This window comes from Stegastes partitus, unplaced genomic scaffold (assembly GCF_000690725.1).
Source record: "Stegastes partitus isolate 25-593 unplaced genomic scaffold, Stegastes_partitus-1.0.2 Scaffold79, whole genome shotgun sequence".
NCBI lineage: Eukaryota > Metazoa > Chordata > Actinopteri > Pomacentridae > Stegastes > Stegastes partitus.
In genome coordinates, this window is record NW_007577810.1 from 806,336 (window position 1) to 825,429 (window position 19,094).

Below are 19,094 nucleotides of genomic sequence, written 5' to 3' on the forward strand. Positions count from 1 at the left end.
ACACAACTCCTCCAAATGATTCCCCTCCTACTTAGACTGAGGGAAAGAAGCCAAGTCAGAACAAAATGTCATGAAATAACACGAAAGAAAATCAACTAAATGTGAACATGAGTTAAATAAAGACACTCTTGAAGATTGATGAGTGATGACTTTGTATCCCGGTTGATGGTACAAGGACGAACAATCGAAGAGGGAAAGACTTGTGAAGGAATGACAATGGGAAACCAAAAGAAAGCATGACACGTGGATTCATAAAATGGGAAAACAAGTAAAACCCATTGGAAAGTGAATTCATTCCCGCAGGGTTCCCACTTTGTTTGATCCACCTCCAAATTTGCTGAAATTCCATCAGCACGAGAAGGTCTGTCCAAATAAAGACGACTAACAGGAACAAACTTCAGAAAAGAAGAGATGGATAACGACGGGTGATCGATAGTTAAAACAAAAAATGAAAATCATAAGACATGGCATCTTCCCATTGAGTGGCTACTCTTCTTCAGACTTGGATTGTCTTCTTCCCCATTTATCCTGATAAAGAGAGCTGTTGCTGGTACAGCTAAGCCTGAACTTCCTGCGGACTGCTGAGAAATCCAGCAGATGGATGAAGATCTGTTTGTTGATGCTGCTTGGAGTTTGTTTGTAGAAGATGAATGTTGTGATTCACTTTTTAAAATCTCCTTTCTCTGAGGAAGGGCATAGGTCCAGCAGCATCGAACAGAACACAGAGCGGCCTGGTAGTAGCACTCCTACCTTGCGCAGTTGGCATAAGCTGCTGGAGTGGAACGCCAGGTGATCCTAAAGGAGCTACACCAGGATGCTGGAAAATCAGCCCATGGCGACCAACGTCAATCCGGGGCCTCTTAGCCTGATCTGGGATTTAAAACACACAATACCCTCATAACGCAAAAAAAAGCACTCGGCACAGAGCAATGACCTTCTGAAGACCTTACAGGTCACCTCTCCTTCCTCGGTTTAAGACTTCAACACAGAGCGCTAGTAGAGGATGCCAAATATCTAAAAGCAGAAGCAATTAGAGGGAGAAAAGAAAACAAACAGAAAACAAAGCAAACGGGGAGGAAACAAAGCAACATAAGAGACACAGGAGTCTACGATCCTTGCCCTACCTGCTTGCACCATAGCCTGTTGCCTCTTAAAGGCATCCATGTCTCCAGGGTTTGTAATGGTGCCAGAGGCAGCCCCTTGGTGTCCCTGCAGAAACAACATCTAAATAAATTAGTCAAATATTTTCTGATTTTCAATACAATTTAAATAAGAAATGACAGTTAATTTCATTGTAATAAGTGCTTAAAACAAGTGTCGCCTCTATCACCTGAAACTGCTGCTGGGCAGAGAAAGCTGCAGATACATTGGGAGGAAGCTGTGTTGCTATGGCAACTGGCGTCACTGCTTGGCCATCCTTTCCAGTAACAACCTTTACCTGAAAAGACACAGATTTGAAAGAGGCACAATATTCAAATGATATAAACATACAGTCCCGAATGTATAAACCCTACTTGATCTCACAAAGAGCCAAACTTTGTAATACCTCATCATTAATGACCTCAGACTGTTCTTCTTCTTCCTCCTCATCTTCAAGGTCCAAATCATTCTGTCTGAGGTAAGTATACAAGGGAACACAAGGCTTCTTCTTAAAAGCTAGGTAGTCCATCATGTTCCCTTGGAGGTGCTGCAGAAAGAAAAGTTCAATCAGATATTCTTTGAACACTTCTTTCAGGCTCTCCATCTTCTTGGTATGGTGCTCCAAGCACTGCTTTCTCAGCTGGGCAATCTCTGGAGTAGAGGGAGCAATTTCTTCCAATTTCTTGGCAACCTGCTTCTTCATGGTGCCCACAGTCATGCTGGTGGCTGCCAGAGGATTGTTGGGAATCCCTTGGGGGGGACTGGTGAGGGAGGGGCTAGAGGGTGGAATGGAGGAGGGAATACTAAATGAGGCTGTGGCTGTGGTTCCTACTCCAGTAACCACACCCTGTGCTGTCTTCTCAAATATCATAGGGCGCGCCAACTGTCCTTGAATGATACTGCTGATTTGTGGAGGTAGGTTGGAAGTGGTGATGTGACCAGGGCTGCCCAAAGTTGGCAGAGTTGCACCAGTGGCCACGGGACTTTGAGGTCCAAGGTGGTGAATGGTACCTCCAGTCTGTGAATGAGGCTGAGAGAGACGACGTTCTCTCACAGAGCCTGGCGTTCCTGGAGAAGTCAGCTGCACCTGGCCAGATGAGGCTGGGGCAATCTGGGCCAGTCCTGTTCCCTCCTGGTAAACAAAGTGGCCACTACCCGATGGACTGCCTAAACTGATTTGTCGCACTAACATACCAGCTTCAACAAATCGTGTTGGACTCTGTCCACACACACCCAATGCTGTTGCAGGCGCTCCTGGTCTTGTTACACCTTGCAGAGGGACTGGGCTATGCTGGGTGGGACTTTGGGGTTGGATGGGCTGGGGCACTGGTGACGTGACCTGGATGTAGGAGGATGGAGCATGCTCAAACCTCCACTGAGGTGTCGTGTGCTGGAAGCCAGGGGATGCTGGGTTTTGGATGGGGAGTGGGGTAAGGGTAATCTGCTGGTTAGCAGTGACCATTTGGCCCACATTTTGTAAAGTGATGTTTGTGACTGGGCTACGACTCATTATTATCTGATAATTGGGCGACTGGGGGGCTGAAGGGCTGGCAGCAGAGGAAAAAGTGGTCACAGGAGACTGTGGGTGGTTAACTGTAGCTTGCTGTTGCGTAGCTGCCATGGTTGGCTGCTGCTGCTGCTGCTGCTCGTCTGCTTCTGACCCACTGACAGACTTGGATCTCTGGAGCTGTCGTTGCATATTCTGTGATCCACTTCCATGGTGCATTGCGTGACACTGTGACTATGTCTAAACACAATAATCTGTGGAAAGGGCACAGTAAAGAACATAAATATGGGATTTTATCATTGTAATGTGAAACAAAAATCATCAGAGTTCTTTATCAGATGTTACTCAAGTATTGCTTTTTCTGGGTTATTAGAGAATGACTGTCTGCAGAGTTGCGACTTCATGAGCTGCCAAATGCATAATGTCTTTTCGGCAATATTGAATTTTCAAAAACTGTTAATATGTTATGTTAAAAGTGTTGTGTTGTTCCTTGAATTGTCAGGTACATTATTTATTGTATTAACCTGAAACAGACATTCCAGCCAGGTTACTTTAATAACAGTCAAGTTCTCTTCCTTTGTGTCATCAGAAAATCAAATATATGTGGAAACATACTAACTTGATGTGAAATTACATTAATTGTGACAGAGGATTATCTCAATATCACCCTCTTCTTAAAATACTATGTACATGAATTTTATACACACAGACAGATACAAGGGTTCAACTTCATTCACCCCACGATATTTGTAAATATGAAGGTAAGGAGACTTCATTATTGGAAGCTTGTACATTACGCATATTTAAAATATATAATATTCACAGTGATGTGTTAACAAAATCAGATTATCTATCCAGAAAAGTAACGTAATAACGTTACAGTTATATGTGTATGTGATACACACAAATCATATTACGCTAATAACTCACCTTTACAACTGTTTGCACTTGTAAGCAACAGCTACAATATTTATCACCTGTGGTAGATACACATGATCGTATTATGAAAATGACAATGCCAATTTGGTTTACCACAGAATCAACCAAAGTCGATATGCATTTCAAACAAAGGTGATGTACGTTAGCAACTGATACGGATGATGCTGAATAGCTCTGGTACTGCTGCCTACTACGGGAGATTCTCAACAACGTTCAGAAATTCGCCAGTTTGCTACACATTAGCCGTTTTAACACCTTCAAAACGAGATCATATTTACAAGAAACATTTACAACAGATATATCTATGGCAGTAAATACTGGGTATTGGTTTAAATATACATCGTTTTGCGACGGTAGCTTCCACTTCCAATTTCGCTCCGGGGCGTAACGTTGGCTAACGTTAGCAAGTAGCCTTACAGTTAAAGACAACAAACGCGAATGTCGGTAAAATGTGGGTATAGGCAAATGGTTTTGCCACACATAGATAAATATGCGAATAACTAATTGAAATGTCAAACTGTAACATTTGCAATAATAGTGCATGTGTAATATAAGCAATTACAGTGACCCTTGCTACGGGACGCGTGCTAGCCAATGCTAGCGATTAGCTTGTTATTACTAGCAGGCCAGCCGCCAATAAATAAATACATTTATCACTTAAATGGTGTTACTTACAGGGAATGGGGCTTCTGTGGTTGTTTCATAAATCCTAAGTCATATTTATATTAGGTTACATGCTGTAACAAGTGCTATTCCGCGAAAAATAAAATATCGATATTGCTAGCTGCTATTCAATGTTTTGGAGCTAGGTTAATTTCATTCAGCAACATGGCGACCGCGGCAACCTTCTGTGTGACCCGGATGTAGTTCTGACTCTGGGAAGTAGTATGAACAGATGACATCAGCTTTATTCATGTAACCATGGGCTATTTGATCAACTTTAATAAGAATGTATATGTCGGAAACGATATCATTTTCATCCAAAGGACTAATAACATAACATAAAAACCTATGTATTTAGTTTTTCAAAACCCATCATTGCTCCAGTTAGGTTAAGAAGCCTATTTGGAGCTTGGAATTTAGGATAAAACATTACTGTGATAAAAAAAATAAAATAGAATAAAAAAATCTAACTTGTTACTTCAATTAGACAACTTGAATTAATCTCGCATGCGAACTGAGACAGACTCAATGAAAATCTAATAATAAATTCAATTTATTTTGATCACACACCATGTAACTCATTCTGGCAAATACAACTGGCAGTCTTGAAACAACAAATACAAAAGGCAGTTGGTTAAAGACACACAAACCTCCGTTTAATGCTAACATTTTCACAAAGTATTGAATATGCGATTGTAATAAGCTCATGTCATATGAGACAAAAATTCAGTACAAATTCATTCACAGGTTACCATTTGCAGTGATCTAAATATAAAATTCTAGAAACAAATGAGCAAAGCTGAAACATTAAAAAAACAAACAAACAAACAAACAGGCACGCAAACAGCAGATAAACATAAACAATGTGGCATGCAGTTAAAGTCACTTTAAGTCCCTCATGACTGAGTACATCACCGCCTAGGGGAGGGTATTTTTGAATCAGCTGTTGTGAAACAAAAATCTCATTCAAATGTCAAAATATACTTATTGCACTCCTTGGTATAAGTCTGTATGACTGTAAGACTGGCAGTCATAAAGCAATTGTTCTGTATGATGACAAAGCATACTTTCATTACCTTTGCATCCACTATTCTGTAATGATGAAAAATGTACAAAAAATAGGCACAGTTTAACTCGTATTGCTACACATTGGCAACATTTGGTCATCTCATCCAAAATATCCAGAGTCCGGTGGACCGGTGAACATTGCTATACACATAACACAAAGGTTTCTAACACACAAAAAAACAGAACTAAACACTTTTTGTTTCAAGTATAACACATGAATGTGCTATTAAATTATTAGATTATTCTATGTGCAAAACAAGGAAACACATCAAAACATACAGTCTGTAACAAAACAAATATTCAGAACGATTTACCTGATCAAAATATTCAAGCAATCATAACACAATCTGTCTGTCCAAAACGTCCAGTTTTTTCTGAGCATTTATTTCGAGAGCTCAGACTGGGTAATGGGATGCGAGCAGATGCTCCAGTGGTCATTTCCCTTAGAAGAGATCAAAGTGCTTGTGTGTTGACAATCTTTAAGAATTTATCTATGCTGAGGCAAGACAGGTGAGGCAAGACAATGCAGGTGGTGGAGCTGATGGATATTTTTATGTCTGCAGAGCTGAGAGACGTCGTTCAATGCACTGCTTACCTGAAAAAAAAATTAAAAATGTAAATGATTACACAGGAAATGGGTTCATATGTTGTCTGAATATTGCATTTTAAGTTACTGTGTTGTACTTTGTGTGTCATAGTGCTTCCACATACATTTATCAATGCTGTCAATGTCCTTCTGCTCAGTGAGGTTCCGGGACAGACCCTCCATCAGCAGGAGGGCTTTATGGTAGCGCTGGACTGATGCTGTGCCAAACTGGAACATCTCATCCAAAGCGGCAGACTGGACCTGGATGCAATAAGAACATACACATTTAAAGAGCTAATATAATGATGTACACTTGATACATACAGAACAGAATCGGAATGAACATCATCATCATCCCCTGCTGTAGAATGAGCTCACCATGTGCACAGTGTGGTTGTAGATGAGCTTCTCTGCTGTGAGTCCACTGAACTGGTCCATGAGCTTCTGTTTGTCAAGCAAGAACGTCTGCAGCCGATTGTTGAGGGAGCGACAGTATGTTACACAGTTCTTGTACATTTCATTGAGCTTCCTGATCACTGCAAAAAATAAATACAATATGCGAAAACATTTTATTATTATACAAGCTTAATAAATATAGACTCACACATCACATCTCTGCAATCTGGAATCTGGTTGTTCAGCAGTGTTTGATAAAACTGTTTGTACTGCCTCCCATACTGATGAACTTACAGTTAACAAACACTGTTTCAAGTCAGCTTCATTGTCTTCAGCATCCTCTTTGCCTTTGCTTCATCTATATGTGTGTATGTGTGTGTGTTCGTGCAGCTCAGCCCTATGCTTGTGTGAATAGTAACCGGCAGAAGACCAGGGGAGGCGAGAGGGAGACAAGGATCTCCACTCATAATCAGGTTTTGAGGGGGAGACAATAGTATATTGTGCATCCTTCGTAACCACTCTAAGGTGCAAACAATCAGTTTGGAGGCTTGCAGCCAAATGTAAAAAATTTAATGAAAAAGAAAAACAGAACTGTCTTTGCCTTATAAGTTCTAACAAGGTTTAGATAATGGGAAGCTTGGGGTTATGGGTCATTAAGTTCTTGCAGCAGCTTCTGTTATACTACCACACTAGAAAAACCTGAATGAGCCAAGCTGCTCTCTGCAATTTTATTGATTTCAATTTTTCAACTACACCAAAAGGCTCCTCTTCTTTTAGAAGGACTTCAAACTGCAAACATTTACCAGACATGTTTCAAGTCTACAAAAGGGGAATGTTTGATATTCAAAACCTGAGGTTCCTTTTCTTACCTTGTTTGACTGTAGCAGAGGCAACGAGGTGGCCTTGTTTAATATTTCCTTTAGCAGTGTGCAGTGCTGATGACAGAAACTCTTCAGCCTTCATGTACAGCACTAACTGCTCTGCATAGCTGGAACATCACATAAGAAACAGAAGTCATTTCCAAGAGGTTTTGTAAACAGAGGGAGCTACTGTACACACAGAGAAAATGTTAAATCCGTCATGCCTCTCACCTCCATTCTCTACTCAGAAGGCTGATCTGATCAGTCACCAAGCTCTGCTCTAGAAAAGAAATATCTGGACTGCTGATGGTATCCAGCCCTGGGTCCTTAGAAGAAGCCAGTTCCATGACACAGTGGACAAAAGCCAAGGTGAAGCGCAAATCACTCAGAGCATCGGTGTGAGTCTGCTGTGAAAAGGACACATAAAACACTGTGAATATTGACACCGTTCATATGGACTCCAAAGCTCTCTAATTTAAGTTCATCTTTAAATGTACATTAATCTTGTAGCTTTAAAACAATCTGGAGGATTCATCCCACAGTACTATCGGTGTTTGACTGTACCTCCATCAGTGTATCTTCAGGCAGCTCTGGAGGGTGAAAAATCAGACTGCTGTGTGCAATTGCATCCATGATTTCAGTTTCACTATTTCTACGGCTATTTCGACGCTGCAGAGGGCGACTGTTAAGTAGCCAGGCTGAATTCATGTAGTTGGGGGAACCTGCATTGAGGAGAAAAAAAGCCAAGTTAGTTTTACCCTGAACACCTGATATACCGTATGTGCAATGGAGATGCAGGAGAGTAACTGATAACATGTTTTAGGTTCACACTAATCATTAAAAAAACATAAACCCTTAACAAGTGCAATCATGTGACGGCCTGATCTCACAGCAAACTGAAACTTTAATGTGAGAAAATCTGCTTGCTCTGCTACCCACCAGGGGTTAAATGGTTTACCTCAAAAACTCAATACTTATGTTGTGCTCTTGACACACTAATTAGAATTATACCTTGTTTCATTTGATCTTAATCAACTCCAAACATGAGAAACAGTACATGAGAAAAATCCACTCTCACTGGATTACTCACAATTATGCTTTAATAAGAGACTTTTCACAAATCTCCTGTAACATAAGCTAAAACAATGGTTAAAAATGTATGCCCTCAATAGTAAGTCAATATTCAGGGTAGTTAGAACACCTACCTGAGATTGTCCTTGATAGCATGGTATCAGGAGGAGTGTTTTCACTGGATGGTGAGCCCATAGTGAAGATTGTTGGAGGTGGACTTTCTGAGCAGTGAAAAACTTTATGACAACCAGTAGGTGGAGCTGTAGGAGCAGAAAAAAGATTCAAGTCAGATGGTTGCTACATTCTGAAATGTAGCCCAGTTAAACTGAAGTCCACTAACTGAATGCCATGGTTGTGATCATTTTAGGAAATTGATCAAAATAGGCACTTTTCTAATCTGTGACAGTAACCGTTATAACGATAAACAGTGTCAGTAGGAATCATCTAGCTGCTTGTACTTATAGTTCTTTGCACTCGTACCTGTTATATCCATGCTTTTCTCATATTCACTCTCCTCTTCAAAAAGGTGAGTTCCAAAGGCTGCCTTCAGCAGCATGTCAGACAGCCTGCCAGTGCTGAGTGACCTGCACATTCAATACAGCCACAGACACCAGTGTGAGCATTTAATAATTTATCAGAAAGTTTTACCGTGACATCTCCGGGTGAATGACAGTTAGATGTTCAATGTTAGCATAAGCACATGTAAATTCACATTTAATTCCACTGCCTTATCATTTTGCAGAATGTTAATATTTTTTCACATAACAATAATTGCTCTATTCACAATAATGTATTCGTGTTTTATTCTTCTGACCTTTTAAAAGGGCCCTTTTTATTGTCTGGCTTCCTGCTGGTGTTGGTCTGAGAAGGAGGAGATGTGTCAAGGGATTGCAGGTTTGGGACAGTCCTGGTTCGGTTTGGCATTCTTGGTTGAACCGTCTGCTGAAAAGGAAATGATAGTTCTCAAACCTCTTCCACTGCTTCAGCTGTGTGTAAATATTTTGTTAAAATGTATTGCCCTTATAAGAAGTGTGAAGAATAAGTCACGTCATGTTTGTTGTTTTAAAAAGCGATGAAACAAAATTGCACCACTTAAATTATTGTGCCATTATTGTGAAACAATGTAAAATGTGACCAACAGACTGGCACAGAAGTGTGTTTATGACAAAATAATAATTTTTGAACTTTGTATTTTTTTGGGAAATAATATATATATATGTATGTATAGAAGCTGACCTTGAGGCTGTCGGCCTGCACATCAGGAGAGTTAGTGAGCTGTCCAGTTCTTGTGCTGCGTGGGAGAGTCTGCTCCGAAGTCTTTGGGATCATTCCCACTAGCAGGATATCAAAAAGATAATCAAAACTATGATCAAAAACAGTATACAATGTTTTCAAGTCATCATTTCTTTTTACTTTCATAACTACTTCTGTAAGACATGAGACAAGCTCTGGCATTTGCTCGAGGTGTAGTCAAAAGTAAAAGTAGATGAGTCAGAGGGAAAATGGGTACAGAGACTGAACATGACATATTTGTGTTGTATATCTGAGTCAGATGGTGAAATCTTAGTTAACACCCAGTGTGAGCGTTTAGCTGCAGGACTGTGACAGAGACAGAAGACACTTTGCTTAACAAAAAGCCTTTAAATCTGATTGCAATTTATTGTGTCAGTCTATGAATAATACGTTTTTGTTTTTTAACCCTTTCACTGTACTACAATGATAATAATCTGACCAACAGTCTATTCATACATTTCCAATGTTCATTCATGACAGTTGTATACATGAAAATTCATTTGCATACAGCATATGAGCAAATAGGAAATAAAAGAGAATCCCATCCTGTCAATAAGACAGCAGATTTCACTATCAAATAGTAAAACGTAGCACAGCATAAGTCTCTTTTCTATCTGCACTTGCATACCAGATGCCAAATAAGACATGTATGCCTGAATGACACAAAACTTTCCCTCTAGAGCTTGACAAAGTCAGCAATGTGAAAAGAGCTAAACACTCTCAAGGTAAGTGATACAAAAACCAAATGAGACGGCTACCTCGTGGCGAGGATTGTTGTGGTCGGCCTCCTCTAGTTGCCAGCTTTGTGGAGTTACACTGTGGGGAACTTTCCCTGCTGCTGCCAGCACAGCATAATGTGACCCTGAATGACATGAGACAAAGTAAGACAAAGTTAGAAAATGGATAAAAGCAGGACTCTGAGGTCACTTGGGTGCAAGGGTAAGACGGCTGTACATGCCTGGTAGAGCCATTCAACCCGACGGGCTGCAGGTTCTGCGCCATACGCTGATAGTTTTGGATTTGAGTTGGGACGGGAATGGGCACTGAGTGGCTGCATTTCCGGCCAACTCCTTCATCAGGCTTGCTGCATGGTTAAAAGAGGAAGTTGAGTAATTAGGCACAGAGGAATAGGCAGTCAGGACTGACTTAGTTCATTTTAGAAATTGCTTAAAAATATCACTGGACTGTACAAAAAGTAAATGCACAGGTTCTAAAGTCAGAATTTCTCATATTGTACATAACATGAATACACTGTACATACTGTTGGGTTTATGTTCATACACAATTTAAGTATCTCAATCAATCAATCTAATCAAATATCTCGGAACAATTTTATTTTCCCACTACAAAAATATAAACCTGTCTGGTTGTCGCTTACTTAACAGGCTTGGAGGGAGAGTGCAGCAGGTCTGGGATGGCTGGTATCCTTCCTGGTCCTCTCTCAGCCACTAGTGAGCTCCTGAAGGAACATAACAGTCATTTCTTTCTGCACAAATTAGTAATGTTTTCTGACATTAACATTAATTACGTTTCAAACAAACCCTCCATGTAGTAAACTGGTGTCATATATCAGGCAGAATTTCAAATTAGTCCATACACTGAAATCACATCCTTAACAACTGAGTTACTGACTAGATATTGAGCACCTTAAAGAGCGACTACTCACCCGCTGTATATCATGCAGCTTTCAATGGGTGACCCAGCTTCCAGCTCACATGTGTAATCACCTACATAGCAGAAAAAAAGGAAATAGATTTGTTGTGCTGATGTGAAAAAGAACCTACACAGTTAAAAAGAAAAATCCAGATAACTATAGAGTGAGGCTCAGAGGTCTTACTCGGAAACTGTGCAGGCACCATGACATAATCTTCAGTGTAAGATGGGATGTTTCTACTGTCCTGACTGGCTGCTTCTTTCAGCAGTAGGCCGGGGGTGTCCTGTATAGGGGAGTGCTGCACCTTAGGCTGAAGTCGGTGCATCTCTCCATCGGAATGCTAAGAGAATGTAAAAAAAAAAAAAAAAAGAAGGACTGATGAAATTTATCTATGAGAAATTACAGGTAAACAATACATTGAGTGTTTCTTTTACATTTCATAGCTTATTTCTGTTGTGATCCTATGAGAGCTTTGTACATACTTGAGGCGAAGCGAGCTGGGATGTGGAGGAGCTGCTAGAGGAGCTGCCTGAGCCAGAACTGGGGTAGGACAGCATGGGAGCTGGTGAGCCTGTCAAAAAAAAACAACAAATACATGTTATACCGCAGCTATAGCCTCTTTATTGATACAAGGCTGCACAGACACATACAAGAAACTGTACTTACATTTCTTTGTGGATGAACTTGTCTCCAAAAATGGATGGTGAAAGAACTCATCTGCAAATGCAAGGAATTAAATGTAAGAAAAATGTTTTGAAATCAAATCATTAACATGAATTCTGAATATTAAAAGACAGAGGCTTACCAAAGCTAATTCGTTCTCTGTGGTTTCTCTGCAGCAGCCCCAGCATCAGGTGTCTTAGGTTACTAGAAGTCTCCTTTGGGATGCTGGGAAAATACAAATGCTTCTAATTTAGAATAATTTTGATTAGGTATAATGCCACTTAATATATAAATCACATCACCAAGTTCGCTTGCTGGTTCATTCCAATAATTTTAGATGCACAATACAATCCAGGAGGAGGAGAAAAGCATTGGATGGGATTATCTCTGCAGCTTTATACAGTGAGGTGCACGTGTGGCCTACATGTTTATAGAGCATGCTATTATTTTGAACTTGCTGCTTCAGTTTGTTCACTGTGTTTGCACTTTGCTGCCGATCTAAGTGGTATTTAGGTCAGTTATGGTTCATAAACATACAGTGAGCTGTAAAATGTGTGAATTTTTAATTTAATTTATGACTTTAGTATAAAAACCTGCAGGCATAGTGACACTCAGTCAGACTGTGTGCGTGTGTGCGTGTGTGTGTCTGTGTGTGTATTTACGTCTGTGTTGAGCTATGTGGGTCATGTGGAAAATGATAGCCACACAGGCCACTAGCTGGCACCTCGGAGCAGGTTATATATAGAATGAGAAGAAAACAACAAACTATGCCTCCCCACACAGCCTATCTTATCATCCAGCTTTATCACCGCAGAAGATAAGCATGGCTGTGAGCCATACACAGGCTGGCAAAGTACACCATGAAAACAGTAGGAAAACAATCCATGAATCCCTTTGAACACTTTCCAAGTCCAAGTTCTGAGTATCAAGAGATTCAGTGTTCAGAATGATGTAGCCAAGAGAACTGCTTATTAAGGCATCTGTAGTTTCTGATAACGAGACAAAACCTTATATAGAGAATTACACCACTGACAGGATAATATGTGTAGCATTGTATATTGGTCATTTTCAAATATCAATTGTGTGAAAGTGGCTGCTGGAGAATGTCCTGGATGACTGGTCCCGTCAGGTGTCTGTATCAGTTTCTTCCACATTAAAACTATTTTTAGTGGCGGTATGGGACTTATTTACTGTGCGCTAATTATATGCGTGTCTGTGTTTGTGCACTTGCGTGTGTTTTGTAAAGTATCCAAGTGCACATGAAACATCACTCACATACACGTAAAATTATGCGCAAGCACGCAGCAGATTAATGTTCATCAGCAAACTGAGCGCAGAGATGACAGATTTCCTAGTAATGCCTGTTTACACTCCTCCTATCATCTTCCCCCGTGGACTGTGTGAGTACAGTATATATGTGTGTTGAGGTCGGAGGTCATCTGGAGGTGCACTGACCTGGGTAACAGGGTCCTGTTGCTTTCATAGAAGAGACGGAGCTCCTGTGGTGTGCTGGCCTGGACGCACACACATAAAAACGTGAGTTACGCTTGAAAATGACCACCCACACACAATCACACAAACATATGCAAATAAATGCACCTGGTCCCTGTAAACAAGCATTTGAATATTTTTTTTTGCCTATGTCATTTACAAAATGGTAAATGGTCTGCACTTATCTACCTTAGTGGCACTCAAAGCGCTTTACAATGTTTTCTTATCCACCCATTCACACATTCATACACCAATGGCAACAGAGCTGCCATGCAAGGTGCTTCGGGTTCAGTGTCTTGCCCAAGGACACTTCAACTGCGGAAGGGCCAGGGATCGAACTTTACGATCAGAGGACAACCGCTCTACCACCTGAGCCACAGCCGCCCAACAGTTAAAGCATAGCTGTGCGAAATTGCATATTATCCAAATATAAACAATATGTGGGTGTTTGATGATCCCACCAAGGGCAAAGTGGAATGCTTGCCAGCTAAGCCAGCTAAACAAACAACATCCTCATCATCATCCACATCATCCAACTTCACACTAACCCTTGGACTTATCTCAACTCAGTGACTTGCCAGGCAGAAATAGAAGAGTATCCTCCCTCTCATTCTCACAGAAAATGAATTCAAGGAAACTATAACATAAATAACCGCAACAGGTTCAAGGTCGAACAACAGTATTTGTTCTTTGAACTTGCAAATCCAAGACAATAAAAAGGGGAAATCAGAACTAAAAAAAGGACTAAAGGTGAGGAAAACACTGGCATGTCTATGCACGTAGCAGTTCAACAGTTTAATCTGAGCAGCCACGTGAATGGTAGAAAGTAATAGCTATGATTGTGAAACATTATTTACTCTGGGTTCAGAGAAATGGCTCACAGTCATTTCCGCATGCCCCCCCCATCAGTAAACAAGGCTCATACTAAGAAGCAGTCATGCTGTTCCAGCATTTTCCAACCAGCAACACTGGAGATCAGTGAGAGTGTCACCCGGCAGGCAGGAGGGTTTTAATGGTTATGTTATGATTCATGTTGTTCCTCTATGTTATGAAAGGGATGAATCATGTTTACTTTTAGCGGTAATTAGTTAGCCCTTTTTAAGAACTAAAGCAAAACAATCTCATGACCCTTTGTGATTATGTAAAGGATATTAGCAAGCATTTGTTAGCAAACTGCTAAATCTATTTAACTCAACATCTAAAAAGAGCAACGTCAGGGTCTTCGTGGGTGTTTGTTGATGTGCTTTCACTCACATGAAATGGTGCTTTTCCAGTCAGACACTGGTACACAATAGTACCGATGCTCCATAGATCAGCTTTGGCATCATAGTTCTGGGACATGATGACCTCAGGAGCCTGTGCCAAGACAAACACAGATTACAGCTCAGGGACACGGTGACATTACACCTTGCTGGCACAGGAAACCACAGTGAGAGACCTTAATACTTACCATGTACATGGGAGAGCCGCACAGCGTGGCTGCCATAGTATTTGTCTGGAGATGACGTGCGAACCCAAAGTCGGCTGGAGGGTGAGAGAAAAAAGGTGAGGGACAGACAGAGACATACACTTCCCATATATGCAAATAATGCAGCAACAACATAATAGTGAGATTCGACCACATTCTGTACATTCAAATCTTCTAACAATTTGTTGGTTTATTGTATATGGTGTATTACCTATCTTAATGCTGGTGTTAACGGAACTGGACCTGCGCCCCTCTGGGTGGCAGAGTAAAATGTTCTGGGGTTTAAGGTCTCTGTGGAGAATCCCTTTGCCCTGCAGGACCTTCATGGCCTGAGCAATCTGCTGCAGAAATACACGGATGGTGTCTTCACTGAGGGTGCCCTTAGCTGTTGGTCAGAGGGATGAAATGCATGGGTTAGAGGAGAAAGTCAGCATGATAATATATAGAAGATTTATCATATTGCATCATGTGTAGATACAAAAGGAGCGTAAATAAAGTGTAAAGTGAGAAATAACTAAATACAGGAAACACCACCAAGTTGAAATGTTTAAGGGTTTACAGCATATATCTGGAAAATATCTGAAACTGACAAAGGTATTATAACAAATAGCTAATATAACAATTTTTTAAAAAAAGCTTAGCTGCAGTGCTCGATCTTCCTTAAAAATTAGATTTGCTTTGTTTGTTCTCACTCTCATCAAACTCTGATATGATGCAAGATGACAAAGCACAGTCCTAATCACGCCAGCGCCACTGCGGTCACACTTTGTGGAGAATTTTGTTTATGACGCTTCATTTGAAAATTAAAGTCAAAGCTCTGTCACATGCTAGCCCCCCCACCCACCCCTCCCCTCCCAGTGCATCCAGTATTTCAAGCTGCAGTGTTTTTCCACCAGAGGACAGGGGATAAGACAGTGACAGATGGGTGAGGTCATGTGGGTGCTCCATGAACCAAATGTGACTTGAGTGTTGTGTTGCAAATAGCTGTATGTGCCTCCTTGGCAGGGAGACAGAATCGGCAACTCTACAATATAAGAAGTGCTGGCACAGTGGCAACACTGGATTCACATCAGGTCTTAGATATGCACCAACGAGGTGAATCTAGCCTGAGAGAAATCTACTCCGTGCCCTCAGCTATGTCATCATCATATTTTAAAACACATCTTGAAACTTGAGGTGGGGATTTTTTTTTTTTAGTGAGAAAAGTTTTTTTTATTTTTCTGAGAATACAAACATGGTGAGACCTTAACAAGATGCAACACTAGCAGCTGCATAAAAGTGGGGATTTATTTTTGGCCTCTCCTTTTGCCCTTGTTTGTAGATAATTTGCAGGAAAGATAATAGAGAGAAACTTAATCACAAGTCGGGGTGAGAGGTTTAAATTTTTCTGGGTTAAGTATCTGTGAGTATTTGTGATCATTTACCCACTGGCCTGGTAGAACACATCTGACCTCGATGGTTGTGCTGCCCTGCCAAAATCCTATTATTCCTTTAAAACACTGAAAAAGCTCAGCAAAGCCTCTTAAAGGCCACACTGACCCACCAGCAGAACTCTAAGCTGCTCCAAACATGCCTACAAGTAACAAACTGTGACACTGGTCCTCTCTTGCAGCAGCAAGTATGTCATGGTGTAAATGTCTCCTTTTTGCAACAGACTGAAACAGAAAACTTAATGAGATGTGAGCTTTAAGTTCTACACTGTGAGGCAAACTTACAGTGGAGGTATTCTGCCAGGTCACCTCCATTGCAGTACTGAAAAGACAAGAAAGACAAGTCTTAACAGAGGCCTTCACAATGGTGTCTCATTGGTGGATGTGATTTGCATTTTCACACTAAAACAGTGCAGTCATTAGCATTTCTAACACAACTCACCTCCATGACGAGATACACGCACCCTCCCATCTCCTGTTGACGAAACCAGATAAATGCAAATGATCAACAAGATAGTTTCTAAAATAAGGTAGTGCCAAGAATAGATACTTGAGAACTGATCTGATGGGTGAGTAAATAAATGCTTTCACTTTAAATAAATTCAACATTGATGGAAAGAGAAGAGGATTACACCTAAAATCCATTGGAGTTCCAGCAACACATTATGCAACAAGTGACATCAGCTAATTTCTTAGATCGAGTTGACTGTTTTTGGGCCTGTTGCCAGTGGCTTCCAGAAACTCCTAGAAACGAGGAACATGCACTGTGACAACAGTGCACTCAGGGGCCTGAAACTGTATCCAGTGTCCAGCTCTGCTCTGCCATCCCCCCCTCCCCCTCGAGTCATACTGGACCCCTTTCCCAATTCAGCACCCAGCTTCATTGCCTTTGAAAACGTCACAGAGCAGTGAAGTGATATGCAGTGTGGTAACAGGGTGACACGTTTAAGGTGTCAGTCCCACCTGACTTCAATGGAAAGTAATGAACATGGATGCAAATTGCGTTTTGCAGAGTCAAAGCTGATACGTTCTGTGTGCTTGAGTGAAACTTAAGGAGTGTTTACCACTTGTGCTGCCACAGAAAACCACTCTAAGGCTATTATTGTGTAATAAGTATCGCAATAAAAGATAACAGTGGCTGAAGGTTGTCCAGATGCCAGGAAAATGAACACACTGATGTCCACAACAGCCTGAGCTGTCGTCTCAAGAGTGTAATCAACCCAGACTCACTGGCCTTTCGTGCTGGTGTGTATCTCGTGTGAGACAACGCTCTGTGCTCTATAAGCCATTGTTTAACCGGCAGCACCTTGCCATCTGTCAGAAAGAGTGAGAGATCAGCTCACCCACGTCTGGCTGTCTGGCAGGTGTCAGTAAGGTGAGAAGAGGGAAGCACACATGCACTCAGGCGAACTCAACCAAATGGTTAGTGTGCTGTGCTACATGTGACCTGCTGAGTTCAAAGACATTTAGGCTTTGGCTTTAACCAGCTGCAGGAAGTCCTAAATGTATTTAAGTTGGTCCATCAGATGCTCAAGATCGATCATGAATCAACTTTTCACTCTTTTATGATGATTTATTTATGAAGAAGGACTTCTAAAAGCTTCTAGCTCAGATCAGTGAGGCCTGCCGGCCACATGATAAACTACAACATCCGACAGCCATATTTGCACCGCATGAGCAACTGACGCTCAGTGTTTCAGCAACATGTCAACACTTGCATCATGTGGCAGCAAAGTGTGCAGTGATGCTTGTGTATTTGTTTTGCGTGAGTTAAGGTGAGGGAAGAGAGGACAGACCAAAAAAAATCCTTACCTGATAGTCAAGAAGTCTGACAATATTCTCATGTTTGAGCTCCTGGAGAGTTGGAAAAACATTTTTTGTTAAAGGTACACTATAGGAAACTGACACAGAATATAGGGAAACATTTTTTTCAAAAAATTACCTTTAATATTTTGATTTCTTTCCCAAGTAAAGATTGTGACTTGGCAAAGTTTTTCTTGTTAATACACTTCACAGCAACTTCCCAGTCACGTTTCTTGTGGGGGGGAAAAAAAGCAGACTATAAATACACCAGCCTCACACATGTCAATAATGAGCAGGCAAATTCAAGCATGTCTCAGATATTAAAAGTTACCTCTTTATGTCTGCCTTTAAACACCACTGCAAAGGCGCCGTGGCCAATCAGGTCTTTCCTGTTGAACTCAAACTTCCCAACAGACTCCATGGATTTAGAAAATTATGTCGATAAAAGTCAAGTCCCGGCAGGTTCAAGAGGTTAATTTTCCAACTGAAACACGGTCCCGCAGCACTTCCCTGGTGCCGGTAAATCCCATTTCATTGATGAAAAACACCGTCTTCACATGTGACAAGCTTTAAAATGCGAGAAACTACTGATGACAATATTACGAAGTTTCCGTCAACAGAGAAAAAAAGTTCCAACAACGTGCGCAGTCATAAACAGCAGTATGTAAACAAAAAAAACTAGCGGTCCAATGTGCTTGTTTAACGACTCGAAATTAGTCCATGTCGCCTTTCCAGAGCTGGTACGAGTTCAAAAAGTAGTACTTGTGCTGTTAAACGCAGTTCGTACTGAGTCACTGAGCTCAGATATTATTGTATTCCTCACCTTTCTGCCATCCGCAGGAGTTATTCATGTCTCTCCGCGAGCATGCGCAGAAGCACCGGCAGATGTTTGACGGTGACGCCTTCAGGGACAGCTCGTAAACTCGTTAATCAGTGTCTTCATTTGGCTGTGGCTTATTTTTAAATGTAATATCGAGAAGCTCCCACTTTCCAAAAGGAGAGTTAGGCTGGGTGGGCTTCTTATTTTATTATAACATACACAGTGTTGCTATAAACAACAAC

The 19,094-nt window shown here is 41.1% G+C and overlaps 2 protein-coding genes across 8 annotated transcripts in view; both read right to left on the bottom strand.

Annotated features, from left to right (window-relative positions):
- ep400 (E1A binding protein p400) overlaps positions 1–4,436 on the bottom strand; it is a 29,578-nt gene extending 25,142 nt beyond the window's left edge. For 4 of the 5 annotated variants that reach the window (XM_008276727.1, XM_008276726.1, XM_008276725.1 and 1 more), the window contains exons 1-5: positions 4,262–4,436; positions 3,578–3,624; positions 1,547–2,901; positions 1,331–1,438; positions 1,125–1,209 (exon numbers count right to left, since the gene is read on the bottom strand). In XM_008276727.1, coding sequence (XP_008274949.1) covers positions 1,125–1,209; positions 1,331–1,438; positions 1,547–2,866 — 1,513 coding nt within the window. In that variant the 5' untranslated portion in view covers positions 2,867–2,901; positions 3,578–3,624; positions 4,262–4,436. The remainder of the gene's footprint in view (positions 1–1,124; positions 1,210–1,330; positions 1,439–1,546; positions 2,902–3,577; positions 3,625–4,261) is intronic. The other variant, XM_008276723.1, reaches the window with a different exon arrangement.
- A 348-nt stretch (positions 4,437–4,784) lies between these two features.
- ulk1a (unc-51 like autophagy activating kinase 1a) lies at positions 4,785–18,826 on the bottom strand. 3 transcript variants are annotated; one of them, XM_008276729.1, is made up of 27 exons: positions 18,364–18,826; positions 18,172–18,264; positions 18,042–18,083; positions 16,672–16,704; positions 16,515–16,551; positions 15,011–15,184; positions 14,782–14,855; positions 14,586–14,687; positions 13,296–13,354; positions 11,983–12,065; positions 11,844–11,894; positions 11,660–11,748; positions 11,361–11,517; positions 11,190–11,250; positions 10,902–10,982; positions 10,482–10,607; positions 10,282–10,385; positions 9,467–9,564; positions 9,045–9,169; positions 8,711–8,814; positions 8,365–8,490; positions 7,724–7,881; positions 7,391–7,566; positions 7,169–7,287; positions 6,282–6,439; positions 6,029–6,164; positions 4,785–5,912 (listed from the first exon to the last, which is right to left on the bottom strand). In XM_008276729.1, exons 1-27 carry the CDS (start codon positions 18,451–18,453, stop codon positions 5,869–5,871), a joined length of 2,700 nt encoding a protein of 899 aa, XP_008274951.1. In that variant the 5' UTR covers positions 18,454–18,826; the 3' UTR covers positions 4,785–5,868. The 3 variants fall into 3 exon arrangements, with proteins under 3 accessions (XP_008274951.1, XP_008274952.1, XP_008274950.1); XM_008276730.1 differs by having other exon boundaries at positions 7,391–7,563; positions 9,045–9,172; XM_008276728.1 differs by having other exon boundaries at positions 9,045–9,172.
- Between the last annotated feature and the right edge of the window lie 268 nt (positions 18,827–19,094).

Coding starts and splice junctions, on each gene's coding strand:
- ulk1a (XM_008276728.1), bottom strand. CDS start 18,453: ATGGAGTCTGTTGGGAAGTTTGAGTTCAACAGGAAAGACCTGATTGGC. Junction 18,084..18,171: donor AAGAAATCAAAATATTAAAG/GTAATTTTTTGA, acceptor CCAACTCTCCAG/GAGCTCAAACATGAGAATAT. Junction 9,173..9,466: donor TGCAGGCCGACAGCCTCAAG/GTCAGCTTCTAT, acceptor TTTCCTTTTCAG/CAGACGGTTCAACCAAGAAT.